Genomic DNA, 27,462 nt, shown 5'->3' on the forward strand with positions numbered 1-27,462 from the left:
TGATAGACAGGAGTGGAGCAAGAGAGGAGAGGCCTTTGCACAGCAGTTGGACACAAAAATAGGCTAATAAAAAAAAATAAAAAAAAATGCGTAAAGCTAACTAGTTACTAACTAAAACCGTCAAGGATGAATTCTCTTTGCAAATAGGGGCAGAAATGTTAAAACTTTGGTACCACAGTGATCAGGGGTGTTTTTTTAGTAAAAGTAGGTACCATTCTTAAGCAGGTGGTGGAATCTGCGTGTTGCTACAAACCTACCATGACACTAAGCCTATCATTTTCTCCTACACTACTCATATTCCAGTTTCAACACAGCTTTCCTGTATTTTCGAATGCTGCCTTTAATTTCACATAAGAACCTAGGTACTCCGCAGTCATACGAGCAAGACAGCGTTCTGTGAGAGATATAGATATGTTTTACCCGTCCTCCTCCGCTTTACCTTAAAAATCCGATGACATCAAAGAGTGAACTCTTTCTCTTTGCTGCCGTCGAGACTTTATGTTACACAGACTGAACTACACTATGTGTCGCATAGATGTAGCCGTCTTGCCCGTACACCTTGCAGAGTAGCAAGGTAAAATTTTGTTCATTTATACAAACTATCGCCCGACTCACTTAATTTCTTGTTACCAATACTTTAATAAATTTGCCTTTAAGCTACACACTATTTTTTATGTACAGTGAGCAGCAGAAGTAGACGAGTGGTTGTGGTGTTCAAAATTATCTAAACACTCTTATGACCTTGGCAGTAGAGTCGTGTGTAGATCGTTTAAGCACCGTAACCGCACATCCACTTCTGCTGCTGACTGTTCTTAAATCTTAAGCCTTAGTTAAAATTATAGTATAAAGAAGTTATACATTCACAACAGCCTCTTGTTAAAATGCCTATGAACACAATTAGTGATTTAAAACGATAAAGATAACAGAAGGTACTTATTAGTATTATTATCAAAACACCTTATAACAATCACTTATTACTAACCATTTCCGAGTAAGCTATATAAAGATAACTTATAATAAACCTAATTGATTAATATCATCATTTTCATAACAGCAGGTTTAAAAGGGCACCAAAGATTACAAACAACAATATTTAACTTACATTTTTACTGCTAAGTTCATACCGCATTTTAACACAGTGTGAACACGTTATTACATAGGGTACAACTACAACTTATTAAATTATATAGACACAGCTCGGGAAGCCATCTTAAAGATATCACGACAATAATATATTTTTAAGCCATTTTTTTTGCGGTTTAATAGAAGGATCTTGAATGATTTAAACTCAGTGAAGTTTACCCAGGTGCTAAAACCAGCACTGTACCCAGTGTCCAAAGGCGTCGCCTCTAGAGGGCAGGGAGGGGCAGCTGTCCCCCCCCACCCCTAGAGATTCTAAAAAAGTATACTTTCTCATTCTCAATATCAACTTCCCCATTTCTAGGACATAGTTTGTAATAGATTAGTATCCATCTAAATAATTCATAAACAACTTACATTATACCTATTATACAAGACGTCTTCAAACTCTACCGGAACATTTCAGGAGATTATTGGGTTAGTATAACTGAAAGCCCCTACCAATAATGTGCGAGGATGTGTGGCGAGGGATGTGCTTTTTATTAACCAATAAAAGCGCTTCATTTACACATGCTCAGACAGCACATCTTTGATGGAAACAGCTGAGCGTAGCGAGGCGAGGTAAATCAAGCGTTGCTATTGGTTAATGCAAAACATATTTTATATTCCTCACAACAAAATATCTTCGGACATCACTGGTGGCAACGATGCTTTAAGGTTTTACATTACAATTTTTGACTTTTTTGTAGTCACGCCCCTGACGCAGTATACTTTGAACCTCATACATAATAATCAACCTCTATACGTGGACGGCTGGGAACCTTTGCTAAGTATAATTAAAAAGTCCAAAAAAAACAATATATCTCATGAAATCAATCACCTGCTGAATTTAATACTGGAAGAATTTTAAGACATCTTGTACAGGCAGGTAATTCAGTTTTGTATTTAACAATTTTCAAGTTTTAAAATTTATAATAGTGACGCTAATACTGCATACAGATGTACTGAATAATATTTTTTCATCGTATTGTCGGATAAGTTCGTATTTATCTTGCTATCTCAATTAGTTTCAGTAAATTTTAGTAAGTTAGTTGAGAAAGCCAAATGAAAACGAATACGACGGCAAAACATTATTCACTACAATCTGAACACAAGCTACAAAATTAATACAAATATAATGTTAGGTATATTACGAATAAAAAGGCCCTTACAAAATATTGTGCAATACTTTCTAGTGTAGGTACACTAGACTATCGTACGGGGCATTACAGATGCTTTCTAATATCGTGAACGAGCAAATTCTTCAAGTAATTGTTGTCTTTAGCAAAGCATTCAACGATGTCAAAGTGGTCCATGTCGTCTTTGATTTCTAGGTACATATTTTGCATGAGGCAGTGATTGTGCAGCAGCTCATAGAACTCTCTAGATTGTTTTTTAAACGTAGGACTATCGTTCTGTGCAGCCAGGATGTACAGCCTTATCCTACTGGTTTGTAGGTGTGAGTAGGAGTCGAATTGTGGGGAGAGAGGGATTGCCCACTCCGATGGTAGCTGGACGGCTTCGTTGACGCTTGTGTGGACGACATCGCGAAGATCGTAGACTCCTGAGACGAGGAAGGCGCCTTGGAGGCGGTTCGAGCCGGGTGTGTTGTCAAGGAAGTCAGCGCCGGCCAGGAGTTTCGCCACCAAGTGGGCGCCAGCTGAATGGCCCGCGAAGTATACCCCCCTGCCAACATAATAAATATTTGATAATATGAAAAAACAATCTTAGCGTCAATTAGACGAAGTGCACAATAAATCTGGATAGTAATTGAGTTACGATTTGATACCGTTGATATACAGCAGAATCAATACACATTACATATACAATCAATTTATTTCAAAAATATTCTGGGTCACGTATACGACGTTAGATACCTCTAAATAAATTTAATGCCCAGTTTTTTGGTCACCATTATTTTTATATTGGCACTCGTAAAGCATGCACTTAAGGGTATTCCAGAGGACGACAGGTCTTTAAGTATTCAGTACCACTACCATGAGTTTACAGTGATCGTACTCGATAGCGACGGCGTAAATTATTTGTAGAGGCGCTGTACAATTCTCCATACAAATAATTTACCTCGTCGCTATCGAGTACGGTCACTGTAAACTCATGGTAGTGGTACTGAATAATAACTACAAATTAGCTTAATAATGCATTATGTAAGAAGGATAAGCGTGTGAGCGTCGCTCGAACGTATCTGTATTTATTTTATTTATATTTTCTAGTCTTGAAAAATAAAAAGCATTACTATATTATTATTATATTACGCCTGGTATTTGAAATAAAGCAAGAATTAACAGCGAGGGCTTGAAATACGCGGATCAAAAATATTTTTATAGCAATACAATTTGTTATTTTCAATACCATTACACATACATCGCCGCACACATTATGTACTGAAAAGGCACATTTTTAGGATTCCGTAGTCAACTAGGAACCCTTGTAGTTTCGCCATGTCTGTCCGTCAGTCCGTCCGCGCCTAAGCTCAGAGTCCGTTATGAAAGCTGTAATTTGGCATGAAGGGCATAATTAGGTACCGTTTGTGGCCACTATACCATTTATATTTATTGATTAAACATTCGTTTGAAATAAATTTATAGTAATAAATCATTGTAAACTTTATTCGTTTCAGTATAAACTTTTGAAAACTCACTAAGCATATTATTAATACTATAACTTTTGATATATGCCTGCAAATGTCAAATGGCGAAACAAGGGCTTAAGGTGGCGAATCGGTAAGTATTATCAGGCACGCCGACAAAATGATATTTTTTTATGGTACCTCCCATCTTAGACGTCTGTAAAGTGGGGGTATTTTTATTTTGCAAATTTTCATTAAAATCGAGCATCCCCCCCTCCTAAATTTAAAGTGTTCAGTGGAAAAATTTGTCAAACAATCAGAATGGTAGTAAATATATCAAATTTACAAGGAAAATTATAGCGGCTAAGATTGCTGGAGAATTATTAATAGTAGATTAAGAGCAGCCTAACATAACATCATAACACCTAAACTTGGAAGATTCCGTACACAATACGAAATCCATAGAAAAATATTACTTGATTTTTTCGTATTGGCTACGGAACCCTATCCTGGGCGTGTGCGACACGCTCATTGCCGGATCTAGCAGAGGATCGTGGGTTCAAACCCCGGCTCGCACCTCTGAGTTTTTCGAAATTCATGTGCGAAATTACATTCGAAATTTATCACGAGCTTTATGGTGTAGGAAAACATCGTGAGGAAACCCGCACAACCCTGCGAAGCAATTCAATGGTGTGTGTGTGAAGTTCCCAATCGGCACTAGGCCCGCGTGGGAACTACGGCCAAAGCCCTCTCATTCTGAGGGGAGGCCTGTGCCCAGCAGTGGGACGTATGTAGGCTGGGATGATGATGATTATTTTGTTAAGTAAAAACATAATATTTAAAAACAAAAAAAACACAATATGTATTTTCTCGAGTTTAACAAAATGTTAGATGTGCTCTTTCGCATTTCGACAGCAGAATAACTGTCACCAAAAGTTGATTTAAATAGTAGATTGTTCAACGAGGGACTAAAACAAGACATAATAACACGAGATGTTTAGCCACCCAAGCAGAGGTACTTTTCACTTTGAATGCGAGAAAAAAAAACGACGTTCTGTTCAAAATTACAATAAGTATTACTTTTTAAGAACTTATGCTCAATAGGTACGACTAATGGACATTTGTTCAAAATTCAAATAACAAAAAAATTTGTTCCTCGGTTTTTTTTTTCTTTAGTGTTTTTTCGTAAAGTGTCGCTTTAAATGCATATTTAGCCAACAGAACTATTTTAATTGGAATACCTATGCATAATAAAATGAATTCATCCTTAATATTAGAATCATATTCGTAATCATTAATTGTTTCAAGAAATTAAATCGTGTTTTCTAAGTAGGTATTTTTGGACAGTTGGCATTTTGAGGTTATTTCCAAGCCCTAAAAATTGTCTATACTTACACAGTCACTGAAAATGGCGATAATCCTCCATTCACAAACATCATGCTTGGCTGTTTAGGAGTTTTCAAAGTGAATTATTAAAAAATACTTTAATCCCTAGAGATTAATGAGGAGCTCTAGTCCCGATATGCAGAGACTAAAGTAACATTTTAAGAGCATGAGAAGTGAAAAATAGTATACATACATATATTTACTGAGCGGCAGGAAATCGACCATCAATGCAGTAGGTAATAGGTTATTTTGTATGTAGTTAGAGTGGGCCAAATTTTGTGCCACTGAGTATATTTGATTTTATTAATGCAGAAGATATGCAGACGTTTTGTTTTCGACGGATTTTTAGCGTAATTTTTGTCAGAATAATATAGTTAACGGCGACGACTCTGGGTAGTACTACTTACCCACCTATACTTACTAATTATACCTAACTAGAATAAAGGTATTACTACAAAAATATAGAAAGTCTTTGAACATTGTGTTTATCACTTATTGTTTAAGAAGTTATCAATTCGGTTGTAATTTTTGCAATAAGGCTTTAACATACCGTGCATTCAGTTTTTCGGCATATTCAAAGACAAATTTGGCAGCGTTCTGGATTTGGTTTACAATTTCTGGCAGCGTCGCGTTGGGACAGAGGTCGTAGCCGACGACGACGGTTTTCACGCGGCAGCGGTGCAGCGGCTGTACCGGATACCGGGAAATCTCCCGGTTCAACTCCTGCCAGAAACCGCCGTGGACGAATACCAGGATCGGCGCATCTGAAATTTACAGAAAAAGTAGTAAAAAAAAAACTTTATGAGAGGAAAATCGTAACTACTTTGGCGACCGGGTGGCCGAGTGGTTGGAGAAACTTCTACGAAGCTTGACGGCCCGGATTCGATCCCTGGTCGAGGCAGATATTTGTATGAAAATGTTTGTTAGTCTTGGTTGTTTATCATGTATTTAATTAAGTATCGAGTTGGAGTCTGATCGATAGGAACTGAATCGTCATCACCATCGACATATTATTAATAATCACTCTAAAGAACTGGATTCGATAAGGAGTCGGAGTCGACAAGTGGACTACATGGATACATACATACATACAAATATATCCACTAAGTCTAGAGCCATGCAATTTTGCACAGATTTTCTTTTTTTTTTTTTTCGGATGGACTGTTGCTGTTAGCCTCAGACGGCTTTTACAGCTTACCGGAGAGAGGGCGAGCAACCAGATGGGCTGCTCAGCAAGTGGGTTGTTTACTTAGCATGCCAAAGGATGCTCCTATTGAGCCGACCTCGGACTTTGGACGCTAAGGGAGAGTTGCAAGCAATCGGATTTTTATGCTACGTCGTTTCGGAAGGACTACGTTAGTCTCGACTGAGAAGAAACGACAAGAAACTCAGTCGGGTTGAGGTCTGATAGGAGAAAACCTACCCGGGACATGCCGGTATCGGTTGAAATAGTGGGGTCGCCCACGTGTGGTGTTCTGTGGGGGACGGCGTCGTCGCCTCCTCCGGAGGGGGCGGTGCGGTGAGTTCAGACAGCTAGTGTCGCCCTGTGATGTTCTTGGGCATCTACTATCTATGTCGGATCGAGCTTGGTTAGCGACGGTGATATCGTCGTCGGGGTCCGTCAGGTCGTGACGGGGCCTCCGGAACCTACGGGAAACATCTGGAATCGGATGGTACTCCACCGCCTCCCTAAGGAGATGGTTGGGGTGGTGATGAGCCGAATCGAAGTACCTACGTGAGGACAACTTCATAAACTGAACGACGGTGGGAAGTTGCGCGTCCCAGTGAAGATCGACGTTGCGCTCAAACCATTGAGCCCCGATAGCACGGCGCAGGAACCTGTTTTGTAGAACCTGTAGAGAATTGAGAGCTGGGCGCGAGGCGGCGTGCGCAAACACGACGCTCGCGTATGTAAAAACTGGTCGTACACAAGTCTTGTAAATTGTGAGTTTATTGCTAAACTTGATATGTGGCCTAAACGTCATCCTGCTATCCAGGGTGACACCTAAGTACTTGACTTTCTTAGTCCATGGAATAGGACTACCGAAAAGTCCTACTGGGGGAATGCGCGAGGTGATTCGCTCTGGATTACGCTTACGCGTGAACAGAATTGCTGAACTTTTTTCGGGATTGACTTCGATACGCCAACGCCTAAACCAATCACCGAGAGCGGTGATTGCCTGCTGTAACCGTCTAACTATCACAACGGGGGACTTTGAAGTGGAGTAGATGGCCGTGTCATCAGCGAATAACGCATAATGCACGCCCGAAACCTTTGGAATGTCGTTAGTGAACAACGAGAAGAGAATGGGAGAGAGAACAGACCCCTGAGGAACCCCGGCCCTAATCGAATGCGAGACAGAAAGCGTACCTTCCACTTTATAGCGAAAGCTGCGATTACGTAGGAAATCTTGTATTATGCGTACAAGTCGGTCAGGAAGTCCCATGGCATAAAGCTTGTAAATCAAGCCATTATGCCAGACTTTATCGAATGCTTTCGCTACATCGAGAAAGATAGCCCCTGTAGGAGCACAGATTTTCGTCACAGAACTTAAATAAAAACCAGAGGCCGTATTGTCTAACGCGCTGATGTTCGATCGCATTCGCCATCTCTTTCTACCCTCGTCCTATGCCATGTGACAGAAAGAAGTGGGGAAAGAAAGAAGAAGACAGAAAGTGGTGAAAACGATTGTGATTGGACGAATTACATAAAATTTGGGGATTTCAATTCTACTGCCAGAGGTTTGCGCGAGCGAAACCGCAGTTAAGTAAGGGTTAACATGTTTCGAATAAAGGCTACACAGTTTATATTTTATCCCAGTATGCCGTGTACAAGGTTGAGCGGATTACTAAGGCTTATCTAAGGTACCTATTGAGAAGAGAATTGGTAGGATATTAATAGAAACCGTTTGCTTTGTCAGCATTCAAAGCGTAGATATATTAAAGAAGATATACCTACTGCTAAAGATTTTAAAATGCGATACGCTTGCAGTGCCGAGTTGAAGGAAAGCTTAAAGGTCTCTGCCCACTATAATTAAATAATTGTAATTAATTAGAAACGTGTCAGGATCAGGAATGGAATGTCAAGCACATACATGACACGCGACGGCGACGGTTGGTTAGGAAACGTGCTCGTGGGCATAGTCTCATACTTTTCAATAGGTACAAGGAATATTTTTTGCCTGACACATTGCTATTACGGTCATGGTACGAAACGTTAAATGAGTAGGAACCTTTATATAGTGAAACCCCAACATACAGAGAACAGCTAAATAATATTTACGTAAGTACCTAATGCGAACATTGCGACACAATTTTCCTCTCCTCTCATCCACTCAAAGGTTAACTGGTAGAGATCCCTTAAAGGGATAAGTCCGCCTTTGTACAAGTATCTTAAAGTTTGTCAGTTGTATTTTGTTAATTTTCTTTTGTACAATAAAGATTTTACATACATACATACATACAATTTTAACAAACAAACACAATTGACAAATATATATATCTACGGAGAATTAATTCTCTTAGCTTTATCAGTCAACCTTACCCTTGATAAGGAAAGTGGAGCATTTAAATATTTGACTATAATTAATGTAATATACATGACTATAATTAACAATTACCGACCGTCTGTATCCGATAATCACCGCATAGCAATTTGATAGAAATAGACCTGTTTGCGTGATCAACAAAATAAATAAACACACAAGAATGTTCGTTTAAAGATATGATAAGGTTCAGTTCAAAAAGCTATAATTTGTAACTTCCTAGTCCTACCGTCCCTCTAACTTTTTGAACTCCAGCCTTAATTGCACGGTATTTCTAGCATACGTAAAGTAAGCTATACATTCGTTTAATTGTGTAAATGCCGATAATTGGTTTTGAGCTACGTTAATGAACGTCTTACCGTTTGGCAGGTCAGTGCCGAATATGTCGAGTCGCTGGTTTGCTGTCGGCCCGTATTCGATCTCCAGTTTATGAGGAATGTTGTTAGTCGCCTCCTCGCTCGCTGAAACATTTTTATTACAAATTTGAGCTGTAATGATAGAACAAAACCCCACCCCGAGTTATTAACATTGATGTTTTAAAAATACAAAAATCCTTATCGTAGTCAACAACAAGTGCATAAGTAGTGAGAGATGAAAAAATTACATAAGCCTGACTTATTTAGCGCAGTCTATTCTAACAGAAAAGTATGTAAGTAGTAATTTCTAAAATTTTCGTCATTTTTCATTTCGGGGAGCTTTTCAGCTCCAAATTATGTGACATTGAGTAAAATTTATAATGTCAATTACAGGTTAATTAACAATACCCATGTAACTATACCTAATTGGATTGTATAATACCTATTCAATGTGGCACGAATGGTAGATAAGATTTTAGAAATACACTGAGTATTTTTTATATAAATATGTGAGTAGGTATCTATTGTTTTTTGTTTTTAAAGTGATAGCCTATATTCACTATGACTTTTATCACTAAACGCCCAGATTCTCTTCGCCTGTGAGTAAATCAGATAATAATAAGGTACCTACTATGACCAGAATGCGATAGCGTCAATTTTAACCTTTTCCACGCCAACGACTCATATGTAGGTATATACGCACCGCAGGTTCCACGCCAACGACCTATACATATATACGTCCATTACTTCAATGCAAAAGCAACCTTCGTTCAATTATGTTAGGTTCAATTTTAGACATTGCAATATAGAAGCCTGGCGTATGGGTGATATGTGTCTTTTGTTTTTGACGTGGCGGCGAAAAGGTTAAGATCTTAATTTTAGGTTAGTATCGAACTCGATCTTGTAGTTAATACACACTTCATCTTAATACTGGCAATAATTTACTGAAGCCTGCGTATAAATGTTAAATTTGCTCTGCATTTACATAACAATAAAATTCGCAAAGCGATTTTCAGATTATAACAAAAATAAACAAGTTAGCGTAAAAAACATTATTGTTACAATTTTATCGCTGACTGTACCTTTGGCTGAATGCAATTTCACCGGTATTACATATATTTGCGGCATGTACGTAGTTGCCGATATTTCAATGCAGTTGCATGCATCATGATCACGGGTCGAAAATCGAAGTTGGTATCGTACCGTCTCTCTCAATCTCGTATTAAATAATATTAGCGTCAGCGGGACGGCAAGATACGAAGTTCGTATTTTACACGTCGTATTACAGGCCCAGGTAGACTGGCATACTCGTGATCACAATGTGTGCAACTACGTGAAATATCGATAAGTCATTAAAGGTAATCACGGTCTACATCCCTTAACAAATATAAATATCTAACGTAGTTGGACTTGCAACCAATTTACACTTACCAAATTTCAAGTCAATCTTACCCACTAAAAGTGGGTCAAAGACGACATTTTAAAACGCTTCTACGACAAGCCGTTTATTCTGGCAAGATTATATAGGTACATGGCCCGGTTGAATAGCCAACTACAAGCCGGCAAAGCACAAAACTCCGGAAATATTTGCTCGGGCCTTTGCCTACAACAACCTTCATATGAAACCTTCACTATAAAGGCGGCTACACATTAGCCGTAGGGTTTAATGTACGCACCTGCCGTTACGGTCTGAATGTGGCTGTGAATCACGTCCTGAGCGGAAGCGAAGCGCGTCGACCACTGGCTAGGAGAGTACTCCCTCTCGAGGTCCGAAGAGTCCGTTATGACTGACATGGCGATGCAATCTGTGAAAATATGGACACTAAAAGTACCCGTATATGTTCAACCATGAGACAAGGTGCGTACCTACCTATATGAAACTGATGCTTGGTGGCATGAGAGCAAGATAAGTAAAACTTTGTAATTATTTCGCTTGTAGGCGTCGTCGAATTCGATTGTTGTCCTTCATATTTCGACAATGATATATTGAATATAGATTTATATTGTGAATTTGAACGGTTGTATTTAATAATAAGCCATACGAATAAATAAACAAATATTTCAACAAAATCTAACAGGACACGCGGACTGCGTTTTATGAAATTACGAAGCAACACAGTTCTGTATTACACAATCCTGATCCAATGATTTATTCTTACTATACTTTTTTTTCGAGGCTAAGCGCACCTCTGTGACTATGCCAGCCCCATTGGAAGACTCGATGTGTTACCATACTTATTACACACCTTTTACATTTAGTCGATACAAACTGTCTTTTACGACGTCTAACTAAAGATTGGTTCATCTTACTAGGTGCATGCCCGCCCAGTCTCATTAGATTGTTATGTCAGCTTAAACCCTAAACAAAGGAAGCTTTATGTACTTAATATTACTCGAACACATTTACATTTTCCTGTAATGTATCTACATTGTAGTTGTATTTTTCATTAAGTACACTGTTTCATACACTGTTCAAAGGGGCTTCCTAGGAATTCTGTGTCAGTTTTATTCCAAAACAATGGAAGTTCACTATAGGCTTAGAGCGTTTATACCTGCTGAGCTGGCAACGTTGCATTTTTGTTAGTTTATCTCGATTATTCCATAAAAATTTAATGAAAATTAAAAATGTGGTCTGATAGAACTCTTCTTAACATACAAGTTAATGTGTCTACTCCAATAATTATTCGTGATAGACTTTTATATATTTTTTAAAAAAGAACAAATGTTTATTAACGGTTTTTAAAGGAAATAAAAGTCTATCACGAATAATTATTGGAGTAGACACATTAACTTATACATATATATTAAGAAGAGTTCTATCAGACCACGTTTTTAATTTTCATTGAATTTTTATGGAGCTCAGCAGGTAATAAACGCTTTTAAGATAATATAATATTTACAATTTGTCTACAATAGACTGCACTGTTAATCAGAACCTCAATTAAAACGCAACTGCCTACTGCCGACTGCCCATGTATACATTTTCCATTGCTGTCGGCAAAACTGCACGGGATCTGCACGCCAGCTGCGCTTGAATTGTGTGAGTGAACGGTCCACATTTGCGGTTCAGTTGCAGTTTGAATGCAGTCAGTCTGTAACAGCCCTAATCAATGCGGGAGGTCCACTCTTCTGATATCGCGAGAATATTTATATTACAGGAACAATTAAAGTTCGGAAGCTAATTATTTAGAAGAGCGATGAAATTCAGTTCAAATATTCGTACTCTTTAGAAATATCAAGTTGTTAGTCGTTATCTTTTTTATTCTGACTCGTGTAAATTGTAGGCAAATGTGATATTTATCGTTTCTTGTATGGTCTCACTTTGTTAATAGGTAATGAAAGACACTGCGATTTACTTATCCTAGCTAATTTACTATCCCGAATAAAATTGTCTAAAATAAAGTGGCTCCGAAGCGGTAACGTTTCGTGTGCTCTGCCTACCCCATTTGGGAATACAGGCGTGATGTTTGTGTGATTCTGCCAAATGAAGCATGTAGTGAAATTTCAAAAAAGGATAACTCGGCTTTCTATGTAGGTATATTCAAGTTATGACGAACCATAACTCGGCTGTACCTACCTACTTAGTTTCATATCAGGCCTACGCGTCTGTTCCAGACGAATTTTGGCGTGTTGCCCTACTTAGTGTAGAAGTTAACCCCTTTATTTTGAACTTTTTTGCTATATTTTTTTTATTTTTTATGTTTATCAAGTTTGTCTAACTATTGAAGACTTTTTTAGTTTTGAGATGACCCTGGCTACTGATTAATTAGGCACATAAATAAGTAAATTAATACTATTTGCCTATTTCAAAGTCATAATATGATAACAATAAGCATTCAATTATTAAAACTACCTATCCTAAACTTAAAATACCTACTTGCATAAGATAAAATAAAATCTAAATTAAAACAAATTACTTTAAAAGTACCTACCCCTTTTGCAAAGTCCCGAAGATGCTGGCAGCGTTTTCTCTTTGAATAGCCAAGCTAATTATTTGTAGTACATTTTCATCGAAACTGAACTATGTAAATGCAAAGTTTTGTACAGTGCCATTAACTATTGATTAATTATTGAGGAGTTCCATCCTGCGAAGACGATCTTGACCGTACCCAGAATTTCACTACCAGATTATGTATTGTCACCGGATTTCCATAAGTTTACCTAGTTTCACCACTATCGGATACCAGGCAGTGGTCAAAAACTATCTTGCAATTTTTCACGGCATACATACATACCTACATGCAGAGATCTCAAATTAAACATTATGTCTTAAACATTATTATATTGTGTCTTAAGGGCGGTAAATAAGGAATTAATTACGAACGAGAGTCTTTTAGAAGCTCGAAGTCGAAGACTGAGGGCTTTAATGAGTTGATGTTCGTAATTCTAGTACCGCCCGTGCGACATACAATGTTTTTCATCACATTTGCGAGATTTTTTTTATATTTCTAAAAGAAAAATATAATTGTTCAAAATATGGGGTTTCATGACAAGCACTTTAAGGTCGAGGGTTTTACTTGGGGGGTTGCAACCAAGCTAGCCTGCATGTTACGACACTGTTTACGAGCCAGTGTGATGAAAAAGCTTTTAATGAAACTATAATTTATCATATGTCAATCATTAATTTATTTATGGTTATAAAGTACACTAGCTGTTGCCTGCGACTCCGTCCGCGTAGAAATATGGAAAATAGTTTACGTCCTATTCTAAGATCTACCAAATATACACAAAATAAAAAAACGTCAAGCCGTTTCGGAGGAGTGTGGTTACAAACACTGTGTCACGAGAATTTCATATGCCTATTGGATTTAGCTCCTCTGCTTTGCCTATCACCTATGTACCTACTTATGTGTAGGTACACAAGACCATTCCATTTGGCATTTTTCGGCATTTGGGTACCAATGTAACGCACCTGCGTTACATTGGTACTTATACATTTCTTTTCATTATTTTAATTAATTTTCCTCACTCTCTCCCTGTAGCTGTAGGCATTAATTTTTGTCTCCTCTTAATTGAGGCAAGGGAGACCTTGTTCAAATTAGGGTACTTGTTAATAATATGAAATTACGTTTCTGTGCATGCCGTCTCGTTGTGACCGTCTCGTAATCAATACGTTTCATAAAGTAATATAATAACTGTTTATTGACTTGTCAAAAACTACTGAGATACCACGAATGCAAAATACGTCAATAAGAAATAGTTTTTGTGAACAAGCATATTGTTAACTTTCTTAATTGAATAAATTTAGGTATAGATACATATTAGAAAATAATTAATATACAAACTGCTTCATACTTCAGTAAAAAAAAGCGTTTTAGCTACTACAAGCAACTTAACTATCTTTACATAGTATAAAATAAAGTCACTTCCCGCCGCCTCTGTATGGTACGATCGTTTAAACTAAGCAAAGGATTTAAATGCGGTATTTACCATCAGTTATATAATTGTTCACAGCTAGAGGGGTTTATATTATTATATAATATACGTACATGCTAGTGACGCGCCCCGGCCCGGCTTCAGGCGGGTATGATTTTTGGGAAATGGAGCTGAAAAATGTGAAAAGTGAAAATGTATAATGTTGTGAACCAAGTGATAAATCGGTCATTTTTCATAATGCCCGGGCATTATGAAAAATGAGAAATATGAGACAGCAATTTGATAAAAAACTATTCAATTAATTACACTGCCCGGGATAAGTCTATCCCCTATTCGGCAAAGTAATAACAATTTTTTTTTACCTAAAATAATGAATGTACAAACATCTATCAAAATCTGTAAAGTAAGTTATCTTAATGGTAGAATTTAATTCTGGCACTCGCCGGCCGCTACCGCGGCACGCTCGCTTCGCTCGCTTGGGTCGCGCTTGTTTTGGTCGCAGTTGATCCTAACACGCTCCTTCTCGCTGCGCTTGCCGTCACACGAACAACCTAACATTCCTATTGAATGAATCAGACTTCAGCTAGCCAAATATCAGTTGTAATCAAATTACCCAACGATCATGTACCTAGCAATATTCATAATACCCGGACGGACAATGTGATAAATAATGAAGTTGAGATGATAATTATCATTTTGCCTGGCATTATACATAATGCCCTTATTACTTAATCACTTTGTCCATAACATATACGAGTACCTACATAGGTAAGAAGTGTGTGTCGCTAGTATGAAATAAACATAGCTAAAATCTAGAAAGCTAGCGCTAGCACTTGTTTAACTATTTATCTTTTCTTATTATAATATTTTGTTATTTTTATTTGTAAGAAGGTACCTAAAGTGGTTGTAGCTCAAGCATCAAAGGCTAAGCTGTGGCCAAGGGCATTTCGGGTGTGGATTCACATTATTTCCGACCCACACACTTTTCATTGTTTGACTGCTTTAACTATATCGACCACGAGCACAGGCAGCGCCTACGAAACACAAACGGAGGTCACACAATGACAAATTAGATTAGCGACAAAACTTTCCTAATAAACTTTGGCCGCATGTAAGTGGACCAAAATCAAAATGAAAATTACTTTTTCCCAGAAGTCTACTTTTGCGTGAACGTTGAAAGTATTGTCTTACAGTTCCCACTATCTAAACTTAGGACAACTTTACAGGTAAATATGTCTTAAAATATGTTTAATTAACCTTTCGAACGCGGAATGTAAAAAAGTGCGTTCCAGTCTACTTTGTTTCAAATAACAATCATAACGCAAATAAAAATAGAAAAAGATAGCCTTAAATGTTGGACTGATCCGGGCCAAAGCAATATGTAAGGTTAAACTAGTTTGCTAGTGCCGTTCCGAACACGAAACAGAGGATCGGTTTTCTTTTTCTTTCTCATAATGAGTCTTCAGGAAAACGAATAAAACCGACGAGTCCCGAGTGACTTTAAGGGCATGCGCGCACGAGCAACTTTTGTCTCCGCGACTATTTTGTCTCTCACATCAAGTCTATGGGTTAGTATGGAAGTGCGCACTCGTCGACGCGATTACCCATAGAATTGATGTGAGAGACAAAATAGTCGCGGAGACAAAAGTTGCTCGTGCGTGCATGCGTACCCTAACATTATGGTTGTAATGTAGTGCTGTTCAAAAAACAGTGTTGGTTACGGGCTCTCAACTCAGGCAGATAGTACCTATGAATGACCAGATTCGCTCTTCTGATATTTCGAAATACGGTATTTGACAACTCCTGATTTTGCCATATAATATTATTATGAAAATATAGATATACAGATAGTGTTTAGCGAAGAGAAAATTTAAATCGGTTGAAAATTGGATTTATAGTGATTTTTTGAAAAATCTATATACCTGTCTCTTTCTCAAACACTTTTCTCTATGCAGCAAGTGTGGCGGTACTGGCGTGTGACGTCACATGCCAGTATGTCTTTCTCTGTCTAATCTTGAATTTCAAACCTTTATAACTTTGTTATTTGTAAAGTTAGCTTAAAAATTGTTTTTCTATTCGATAACAGGCATTGTGTAGTTTTAATTTATAAAACGTATACAAAATAGTCAAATACCGTATTACGCGCGATATAAAATTCGCAGTAAAAAGGGTTTAAATCTACGCACATCCACTTTACGCAATTAAGTGCGTCCAGACCAATACCCTTCCATTTTGAGAGGCCTGTGCCCAACTGTGAACGTATATTTATATCTTTTGCTGTGTTTATTATTCTTTTGTAGGTATACAGATAAATTGAGAACCTTTTCTTTTAGGGTTCCGCAATAAAAATCAAAATAACCAACCACTTTTCTTTAGCAAAGAAAATAGTACCTACCTATATGTAGTTCATTTATGTATTTCAAACTTAATTCGTTTTTATTAGAACACCAGTTTATAGTACCTAAATCAAATTTGACTTTCAACATATAATAAATAAAACTCCTTGTGATGTTATAAACTGGTTAATAGATTTCTCATTTACTTAGTAGATACTTATTTAATTCTGTACAAAACCCCCATAGACATAAATGCTTGTTAAACTTCTGCTAACTTATCACTCATTTGTCTTTCAATTACTTTTTAAACCCAGTCCATGAAGACATCATATGAAAATGGACCGAAAAATGCTTTTGGAATCGTTTTATAATAATTATTTTCGTGATAATATCTAATTGTTTCTTATGATTAAAGACGCATATATTAACAAGTAATTTGAAAAAACAATGTCCATACATGTGTCTGTGCTGAAGCTCATAACACTGTAAATGTAGAGCATTTGAAGTGCACATTATCTGTACCTATTAAACAGTTGGAGGAACTTTGTTTGTAGAGGTAATCTCTAAAACTGAGCCGATTTTTAAAATTCTTTCAGCAATAAAAAGTTACACTACCTATTCTTAATTGACATATGCTACTTTTCCTCCGAAGAAATTGTACCTACGTAGTAATCTCAAAGAAATGATAATGAAAAAATCACGCGTCTAATTTCAAACACAACATACATTGTAAATGGAAAAATTTGTATTGTTAGTAGTTTGAATGAAATTTGGCACGCAATTTTGCATCTTCCTAGAAAAAGAGTTGCTTATGTCAATCAGGGATAGTGTAGCTTTATATTGGCGCATGAGTTTTTAAAATCGGCTTAGTACTTTCAGAGATTAGCGCCTGTACTGAGACAATTATTATTATTATTATTTAGAAGCCTGTAGAGGTGTCCCACTGCTGGGCAAAGGCCTCCCCCATGTCCTCCATTCTACCCTTTCTTGGGTGATCTCTGGCCAGCTGCGAAGAAAGGCGTCCAGATCGTCCCGCCATCGACGCCTGGGTCTACCACGCTCCGAAGTCCATTTTGTGGTATCCAGTCTGTGGCTATTTTAGCCCACCTATTGGGTTCCATACGGCTGACGTGGCCTGCCCAGTCCCATTTCAGCCTGGCAGTCTTGACACCCACATCAGCAATGCGTGTTTTGGAGCGCAATATAGTGTTCCGGATCCGGTCAATCCGTTTCACTCCCAACATACTGCGCTCCATTGCTCTCTGGCAAACCTTCAATTTGGTCTTCTGTAACTCAGTAAGTGACCATGTTTGAGCACCGTAAGTTAGGACAGGCAGTATACACATGTACTGAGACAAAAACTACATATTTTTTTCAAAGTGCTTTTGAAGCTTATGCTAACTACCTAATTGTTAACTTAATATTCGTTTGTTTCTAAATAAGGTAGTTGTTACTTTGACACTTGCTTTTGACTGTGCTGTACCTTATAGGATTGTAACTTTTTACATATAATTATAGATGTAAATCAGTATTTTTGCCTTAACTATAATGAAGTAAGTAGTTTAAATCTATCGGTGCATTGTATAAAATGAATATTTACTTATGACTTTATACAAGTATTAAACAACTCTATGTCACTGAAATATAGAAACTAGGTACCTAATAGTAAAGCATAAACAAAGTTAAGCGTTAAACAATTAAAATATACATTAATGATAATGATTTAATAGTTATATTAACTTCTATCTTCCGTTAATATACATTGTCATCTAGTGCGTCCACAGACCTACTAACAAAGTGATTTATAATACATTAATAATATATATTTATAATATATAAAACTATTTCTTATCAAGAATATCCCATTTAAGGTTTATGTTTATGTGAAGCTCGGTAGTCTGTGTGTTGATATTTCATTCTGAGGTTAAGATTACCTGTTTTCCGTGTAAATAAACAAATCAGTAATATCTCTTTACGATCGGATAGGTAGCAATCTGATAGAAACGCTCTGAAAGACAAGTTAATACTCACGAAGAATATTTCAAAGTTAGGAAATAAAAAATACTATTATGAATTAAATAGTGAAGCAAAATGTACCTAATCAAGAAACATTATGTTAAGACACAGTTACTTTAACGCATTTCGACATATGCATCCAAAAACGAGACGGTAAATGAGGAAAACAAAACGTATCAAATTATAAACTTTGCATCAACATCAATCAATACCGTTTGAGAAATATCGTTGTTTAAATTCATACCGCATACAAAGCATTTCCAATAACTTTACAACATAAAAACAGTAGCTATGCTTATTTGTGCCACATCGACGCCATGTAATTGTCCGAAACCGCAAAAGAATCTTGTATTCGTAAAGAAGATGCTAAATTAACATAATAATTGTCCAAAAAATATTTTAAATACTTACTGGAATCCATTTCATGTAATTAAAATAGTCATTGTGTGTCCATATTACTATCTTCGTCAACTACCAACACATAACTACATGACCGAGTGTAACTCTACACTGTTAATAGGTCGGTCGTCCTAAGGTATCGATATCCGATATCCTTACAATGCAATGGAAGGCTTATTTAACACCAGTATCGACACATGATTCATGCAATATGTTATTTATCTTCCTAATTCATTAGATATTCTATACAAATAACAATGATAAAATGCTAACTTTGTTCGTTTAGTGTGTTCCGTGTTTGACACCATTCCCGCCTAACAAAGACTAGATTTTATTTTGATGATGCAAAAAAAACAGTATTAAGTAAATCTTAATATTTATCAACTCATGGGAAAAATATGGCTAATGACCGCTATATCGGCTAAGGTTTTCAATATTCAGAATTCAATCTAAAGTAAGTAATTGATGTAAACTAGTATTTTTGCCATAATTCATTCGCAAATTGTATAACAATACTAGCTTTTGTCCGCGGTTACGCTTGCGTTAAATTTGGGGTAGCATAGATTTACTTTCTACAATCCTTTTATTCCTGTTTTGAATGATTTTTTGGAGGATTGGAAATACAGATACAGGCACAGTCATTGTTTTAGGCAGATGGTGTAAATTTTTGGAATTCAAAAATCAACCTATAAATTACTTGTTTTTTTGCAACATCTGTACAATTTTTATATAAAATAAACAAAAATTAAACTTGATAGCTAAATTACACGTTTTCATCATCTACAACCTGTATTTCAGCCAAACAATCATGACACATGTACATGCAATGTTAGTTGCACAGTAACTTTTCACATCTATTGCACCCTTTTCTCGTCTTCTATTTTCTTGGACGGACATACTGCGCATATTTTGATGATCCAATGTCACAAATCAGGCGATTTGGTTTCAGTTTGTGCAATTTGTTTAAGTTGGGTCTTTTAATGATGTGTGGTCTAGTTATCGCCAGGAAAATTTCTTTCAGAAATGTTCGTCATAACAAAGACTGGTTAGTATTTTCTTTGTATAGTATCTGATTATTTAATCAAAACAAACCAAAAATCAATGTTTTTACGATATTACATCAAAATAATACTATATGCAACGTAACGGGGTTGTCGTGCTACGGGGATGTTGTGCGTACGTTGTCACGGGGTGGTGTCCGTGGAAGTTGTTTGAGTAAAGAAGAAGGCAGGAACAGGGCAGATAGTAATATTTATTTAAGATAATAACAAAAGGGCACCTGCAACAAACAGGCGCGGTCTTAAGTTTCTAAAAGGTATGCTTTGACACTGTATCAACAATTATAAAAATACATAGTTAATCAACTTACGTTTCCGTGCCCAGTTCTTTATTTATATAATTCAATGGCACTGAAGTCCAGCAGTATTATTTAATAATCTAATAAACTTAAGAAACTTCACAAATGCACTGTACAATTATTTGAAAACTGGATAACTTCTGGATCAGGATAAAACCTTCCTTCGTATAGGAATAATAAATTATAAACTAGTTATGGAGTTTTAGGAGATTTGTAGGATCTAGGATAAAAGAAAGGTATGTGTTCAGCTCGGAGGCTCTACGTAAATCGAACAGGTGTGGAATTAGAACAGGAAATTTGAATTTAAATGTTATTTTTTCGAATATGTGCTAAACCAGACAGTACAAAGAGTTAGGAAGAAACGAGCTGATGACACCTCGTAACTACGTCTCTACTGAATGAGCTCTAAACAACGATACTCCACTCGATGGGGTAGGTCAAAAAATATTTGGTCCTCCTTTTGCTCGTAATATTTTACTGTGAAAATTTTAAGACTGTAGCTCCAACCGTTTTTCGGTAAATTTGAGTGACTGTGAGACTGACGGACAAACGGATATGTGAGCGAGACCTGTTAGGGCTCCATTTGTCATCTCATACACTTGATATTTTATATTTTTTATCAGATCTGTACCTAAATATTAAGTTAGTTCCCCTGGGAAAGGGAAAAGCTAATTCAATGCGGACGAAGTCGCGGGCACATGCTAGTTTAAATAGATACAGATAATATCCAGTGTTTACCGATAGCGATATATATATATATATATATATTTATGTAGAATTGATTTGTCGCCTTTTTGTTCCTATGGCGCAACGACAACAATGCAGTTTATGTATTGTATTCTTACTTTAACCAATCATCTTCTTACCTCCTTGTCTATCCGTTTTGTTAAACTATCGACGCTAGCGGGTATTCCCCAACTCACCTATTTGCTACACTGCTTAGTGCTTATTAGTCAGCCTATTAAATAATATAGGTAGTAAAAATTTTCGGCGATTAAAGGTATTGTCCTCTCGGCAATTTAAATAAATGCTTCAAAATTATACACAGCAATAGAACTCAATTTAAAGTGATAAAAATGTTCCCTTTTTCACAAAAAAATATCTAATTTTTACCGGCTCCTAAACAAGCTTTCGAGCTATGTAGTTAAAACGTTAAAATCTTTAAAAGTATTTGTTCAACAAAGGGCTATTCAAGGGCTTATTCCCTAATTAATTGGGTAGGTACAGGTAATTGGGCTAAAGAAAGTAACAATGAAATGAAGTGAAACCGTGACTGACAGTCGGACAACAAAATGATCCTATAAGGGTTCCGTTTTTTTCTTTTGAGGTACGGAACCTTAAAAATGGATCTCTTGTAATATGCATTTTTTATGCCGTCTAGTTTAAATCGGTTTGGTGATTACCTACTTTTGTTTTTTCCTTAAATTAAAAAGTTTTTATTTATCTAATATACCGAACTTTACTACCTATGTACCTACCTACCATACCTATTGTTTATTGACTAATAATCCTGTAAGTGAATTTTAATAAACTTCAAATGGTCAGATTGACTTGATATTTGATACGTGACAATGGCAATGTTATTTTTAACTAAAAACTCATTTTACTTTTTAAAAACTTTTAACTACAAGAATGTATCAAAGTATCCGACACATCCGAGTTTGATGATCGGCCGTACATTCAATTAGAATTGGAAAAGTGTGTCTGCAAAATATTAATTCGAAGTCCTTTTCGCGTTGTAGAAATTAGGTACAAAATTAGTTGGGTGTAAAGCAAAAAAAAAAGAAAAGTATGCTCTGCGCATCTTCGTTTTATCCCACGTAGATACAACATGTCGTCTTCAAGGTCTCTCGCCATGTATCTCCAAGTTAAGTGGTTTAATAAAAACAAGATAAGAATTTCGTCACTAAATCGTCCACGTTTTGCCTACTTTTTCGTATTTCATCTGTTTCGACTGTTAATGGTAAACAACCTGTTTTTAAACATCTGATTAGCAAAATGTTTATTAATATGACATTCAGTTAATCTACGTAGGTAAGATCTGAGAGTATATAGGTAGGTAACGTATTTTTAACGTTTTTGTTAATTAACTAAGTATCTGAAAGGTGTCGAGTAAAAAATACATTAACATGATCTATAGGGCTCTGCAAATTAATGCATGAATCAATCGATTATTTAAATAAATAAGTATTACTAATTTTAACTTTTAACATGGTTTCAAGATTTTGCATACTAACAATACTAATAATAGTAGGGGAGCCCAAGAGGGGATTTGGCGTTTTACTCAAGCGCGTCAGAAAACCTTAAAGGGAGAATCCTTGTACCCTGTAATGAACCCCCACCATATATGAACCCTTAATATAGGGGCGTGCGTTGAGGGTAGCCGATCAGATTAGTAAATACGCTCGAAAAAACATAACCCTCCTTCGGGCAGTCGGGTAAAAAAATCAAATCTCAGAAAAACTCGAGTGCGTCAGATTAAGACAAGGTCAGTTAATTACACGGAGACAAGTGTTCATTTCAATTATCTGACGATTTGAGCATGACATAAAAAATGGGAGGATCACGACAAAGTTGTAAAAAAAGTCGAAATATTCAAGCGCGATTAATTTTTATTTTATTTTGAAGGAAATCCTTTTTATTGCGGAAAAAATTACGACTGACTGATGATTTTCTCAAAAAGCAAAACAACCATTACTTTTTTCAACCTGTCAGATAAACGAATGCCCATCATATAATTGACAGATTTTAATTTAGGACGAGGACATTAACCTGAACCGTCTATATAAAAATCTAACGCGCTTGAACATTCAAATGTCACGTTTTATTTTACATTTTCAAAAATCGGGTCATGACTTTTCGTCGCGTTCAAATTTTTATTTTGTTGTTTATTTTGAAGTAAGAAAAAAAAAACACCCCCACTTTTCGTCTATTGGAGGTACTCTGAAATTATTATTTTTTGATTTTTTTATTGTGCTATTTTGTCGGCATAGTTTACATTCGTGCAAAATTACAGCTTTCGAGCATTGTTAGTCCCTGAGCAAAGCTAATAAATATTATAAGAAATTGCCCGTTAAAAATATGCTGCAAATAATGAACTGGGCATTTAATATCACAATCGATTGGTTATGAATACGATTTTAAATAGTCACTGTAAAAGATACGAGTACGACACGTTACGGGCAACTGCAATTTCTCACACACTTTTGTTAACATTTAACGACACCCACATATAGCATATACATATCGCACCTTCGGTGAGACAAGGGCACAATTGTCGAAAAACCCAAAAATGAGTTAAGTATACAGAAAGTTCTAAAAACTATGTCTTTACATGGAGGAATAAAGACATCTATTAAATTCCGCGTTAAATCGCCTGAGGGCGACAGTGACTTTGTCTCATTGGTGCGTTTCTTTGGTGTATGTTGGCACGACAAAATCTTATTGGCCAGTTGCCCAACAGCCCGCGAGTGAAGAGATCGTTTGCTGGAGCAACGAGGGCGTAAAGGTTAATATGCCTTTCGTTATTTAAATTTTTGGAAGAACAAAGTCACATTTGATGAATTTTTGCGTATAAAATGGTCACGCATTTGGAGATACAAAGTCGCTCAAGCAATTTTGACTTTGTACTTCCAATAACCTTAAAACTTTATAGTCTTAAATTTAAATGCGGCCTTGTTATTCCATTCCATTAAAAAAAAATGCCATGTAAACAATTATGACCTTAGTATTCCAATATTTACTTAAAATAAAATAAATGATTACTATTAATGATGTTGTCGTTCCAATTATATTTTTATTTGAGCAGTCATAATTTACAACTATACTTCATGTAATTTAAGGTTTGAATTAACGGTCAAATTGTAACACACGTTTCTCGGTATTTCAAATATAAATGGACTAAAAATACCTACATGTACATTTATTAGCGGTATTTATTATGTTTTCATTATAGAAGTTAACACAATTACTCTCGTGTGGCCTCACCCTTACTTTTATAAACTCACCGGCTAAAAATTTGGCCCACAGTCCACCTTTCATACAAACGAGGCTACTTTGATATTTCTACACCAGGATAGTGCCCCGGTTGAGATTTGATGATGGATATCCAGAGCATCGATAATGGTGGAGTATGCGGCGTCCACACAGCACGATCGGCAGTTTAACCGATAGGGACACAGCTATATTTTAGAATGAGAATGAATAACGCAACTAGGTGTGTGGGTAGGTGGGTATCTTAGGAACTCTGAATGCCCTTTATCAATGCTCGGAGTAGCCATCATCAGAGCACAGCCAAAGCACCGCCTAGTGAAGAACCAAGACATCAAAGTGACCTCGTTTGTATGAAAGGTGGACTGTGGGCCATATTTTTTGCCGGTGAGTGTATTGAGTTGATTCCAAAGGCTATTTCTTTTGATCTCCTGACTAAAGTAAACACAAAGTTGCTAGACTTAATGTAAGTAATAAAAAATAAATATTTTATAAAAATAAACGAGTTTTTTTAACGAATTATTAGTCGTAGTTTTAGTTTGAACTCAGTCATAATTACAAATTAACTTAAACTTTGGAAGAACAAAGGCATAATTATATGTACACCTTTGCTTAAGAAAATATTATAAATGAATGAAGGGTTCCTAATTCCTATAAGCAATATTTCGCGATTCACTAAAGTATAAGGCTTGTTCCATGCGAAGATAAATTACTTCAAAGCTATACGAGCAACACAATACAACATTGAACACAAAAAAATCTTAAAAATGTCTCTCCCGTAAAATCATAAAAAGTGTAGTAATTCCCTTGTCTCACCGAAGGTGCGATATGTAGTCTACATATGCGTCTACTAATTACTAATATATAACGATCGAAGAATGCTGTAGATAAGTACCTGTAGTGTAACCATCGTACCTATTATTTGTGGTTGTTGACTATATTCATTAATTATACTACACGCGTAATAAGAACAGGTATTTGAAAAATCCATAAATAACATGTGATACTTTTATTTCATCGTGCAGTTTATGTTATGAACATTAAAATAAAGGACAACTGTTCTGTCTATCTTCTCTAGTACCTACTTAGGAAGGTATGTATATAAGTGCTCGTAAACTAGACAAAACTGTATCGCTGGACAACGCGAGTAAAAATCGCTTCTAAACTTGCAATCGCGCGCACTCGTAAGGTGGATATCGTCACTACTTTGAAAAAAGCTCGTACCTTAAAATTGATACTTTTCCAAGTGAACCTTATGAACATTATTTGTAAGGTCAATTTTGTTGACGTATTTTTTTGAGATACGAGATTTTTAGGGTTCCGTTGCGGAACGAAAACGGAACCCTTATAGTTTCGCCATGTCTGTCTATCTGTCTGTCTGTCCGTCCGTGGCTTTGCTCAGGGACTATCAATACTAGAAACCTGTAATTTTGCACGAATATATATGTAAACTATGTGGTACAATAAAAAATTCAAAAAAAAAAAGTTCATTGTACCTGCCATAGACGAAAAGTGGGGGTGTTTTTTTTTCTCATCCAATCTTGTAGTGTGGGGTATCGTTGGATAGGTCTTTTAAAATAATTAGGGGGTTGCTAAAACGATTTTTCAATTCAATGATTTTTTCGCAAAATATTCAACTTTAAAGTGCAAATTTTCATTAAAATCGAGCGTCCCACCCCCCTCTAAAATTTAAACCAGTGGGAGGAAAATTTGAAAAAAAATCAGGATGGTAGTAAGTATATCAAACTTACAAGGAAAACTGTAACGGTTAAGTTTTCTTGAGAATTATTATTAGTTTAAGAGTAAATAGCAGCCTAAGGTATAAAATATACTTACCTAAACTTGGAATATTCCGTACAAAATATGAAATCCTTAGAAAAATATTACTCAATTTTTTCGTAATGGCTTCGGAACCCTATTTTGGGCGTGTCCGACACGCTCTTGGCCGGTTTTTTTTTTTCAAAGTATGACGATATGTAGGATTTAACTGGCGGCGTGTAGCGTTTTGTCTGTCACCACGGATTGGGAGCCAGCAATTGGGATAAAAAATGATAATTTTATAAGCATTTTTTGTTTATAAGCCAAATTCTTTTTGTATTTTAATTAAGTACATACCACTGGTTTTAAAATGTTAACCTAATACATGCAACAAAACTATCTGCGTACAATATACTTATTAACCTTGAAAGTTACATTCGTTATGATGACAACATCGTTTTATTTATATTGCCATATAAAATAATCACTTTGATATACAAAACAACGCTCTTTTCATAGTGTACAACAACCCGACGAATTTTTAATGTTTTAGGGATATTCAACAATGTATGTAATAAAGAGAAATCAGACGCTATAAATAACTTGTTTGTTTACCATTGTTGATAAGCGACAATCAAATGTAAGAATAAACAAGAAAACAAATTGAGACTAAAAGCTTACTTACTTTAGTTTTCCAGTATGGGGGCACCGGGTGGAGGAAGCCGGTTTTGTTGTTTGTAAATAAATGCGTCGTTAAACTTGCCCACGCGCAGCCAGCGCGCCGTGTGCCAGTGGAGTGCGCTAGACCCCTCCTACCGTGACGCATTCTTATTATAACTTGAACTAGTATTTGTTCGGATTGTTTGACCGACAACGCAACCAGATAAAAAACTCTATCAGCTGACGAGGAGCGGGCATTTACTAAATTACGAGTACATACCATACATCATATTATGGAAGATACGCTTTCGAGCATTTCACGTAAGAGTATAAGTAACGTAGAAAGTGGCGCCCTCAATAGGTACTACCTACTGCTTCGTCTCACTATTATGGTAATGTTTGTTTGGATTCCGTAGTCCTACAAGGACCCTTTTATAGTCTAAGTATGTCCGTCCGTCCGCATAGATACTTACTGTTATTGCTACACGGCTGTGATTTTGCATGGTCATGTATAACCACGTCAACAAAGCAGCAAAATATTTTTTTAAGAAAAGATTGTTAAAGGTACCTCGCCAAC

The 27,462-nt window shown here is 36.4% G+C and overlaps 1 protein-coding gene across 4 annotated transcripts; it reads right to left on the minus strand.

Annotated features, from left to right (window-relative positions):
• Positions 1 to 267: 267 nt before the first annotated feature.
• On the minus strand, positions 268 to 27,065 carry KFase (kynurenine formamidase). 4 transcript variants are annotated; one of them, XM_074085614.1, is made up of 6 exons: positions 26,911 to 27,065; positions 14,483 to 14,539; positions 10,670 to 10,798; positions 8,997 to 9,098; positions 5,643 to 5,856; positions 268 to 2,805 (listed from the first exon to the last, which is right to left on the minus strand). In XM_074085614.1, the coding sequence occupies exons 3-6, from the start codon at positions 10,785 to 10,787 to the stop codon at positions 2,346 to 2,348; spliced, it is 894 nt and encodes a 297-aa protein (XP_073941715.1). In that variant the 5' UTR covers positions 10,788 to 10,798; positions 14,483 to 14,539; positions 26,911 to 27,065; the 3' UTR covers positions 268 to 2,345. The 4 variants fall into 4 exon arrangements, with proteins under 4 accessions (XP_073941715.1, XP_073941692.1, XP_073941708.1 ...); XM_074085591.1 differs by lacking the exon at positions 26,911 to 27,065 and adding an exon at positions 19,133 to 19,163; XM_074085607.1 differs by lacking the exon at positions 14,483 to 14,539 and having other exon boundaries at positions 26,911 to 27,061.
• Positions 27,066 to 27,462: the final 397 nt, after the last annotated feature.

This window comes from Choristoneura fumiferana, chromosome Z, assembly GCF_025370935.1.
Source record: "Choristoneura fumiferana chromosome Z, NRCan_CFum_1, whole genome shotgun sequence".
In the NCBI taxonomy this organism is placed as follows: domain Eukaryota; kingdom Metazoa; phylum Arthropoda; class Insecta; order Lepidoptera; family Tortricidae; genus Choristoneura; species Choristoneura fumiferana.

What these genes read in the sequence shown, in the direction of transcription:
- KFase (XM_074085591.1), bottom strand. An exon ending in CATTCAGACCGTAACGGCAG is followed by an intron (nt 9,099 to 10,669) that starts GTGCGTACATTA and finishes AAAATGTTTCAG; the next exon opens with CGAGCGAGGAGGCGACTAAC. An exon ending in CGGCACTGACCTGCCAAACG is followed by an intron (nt 5,857 to 8,996) that starts GTAAGACGTTCA and finishes TGTAAATTTCAG; the next exon opens with ATGCGCCGATCCTGGTATTC.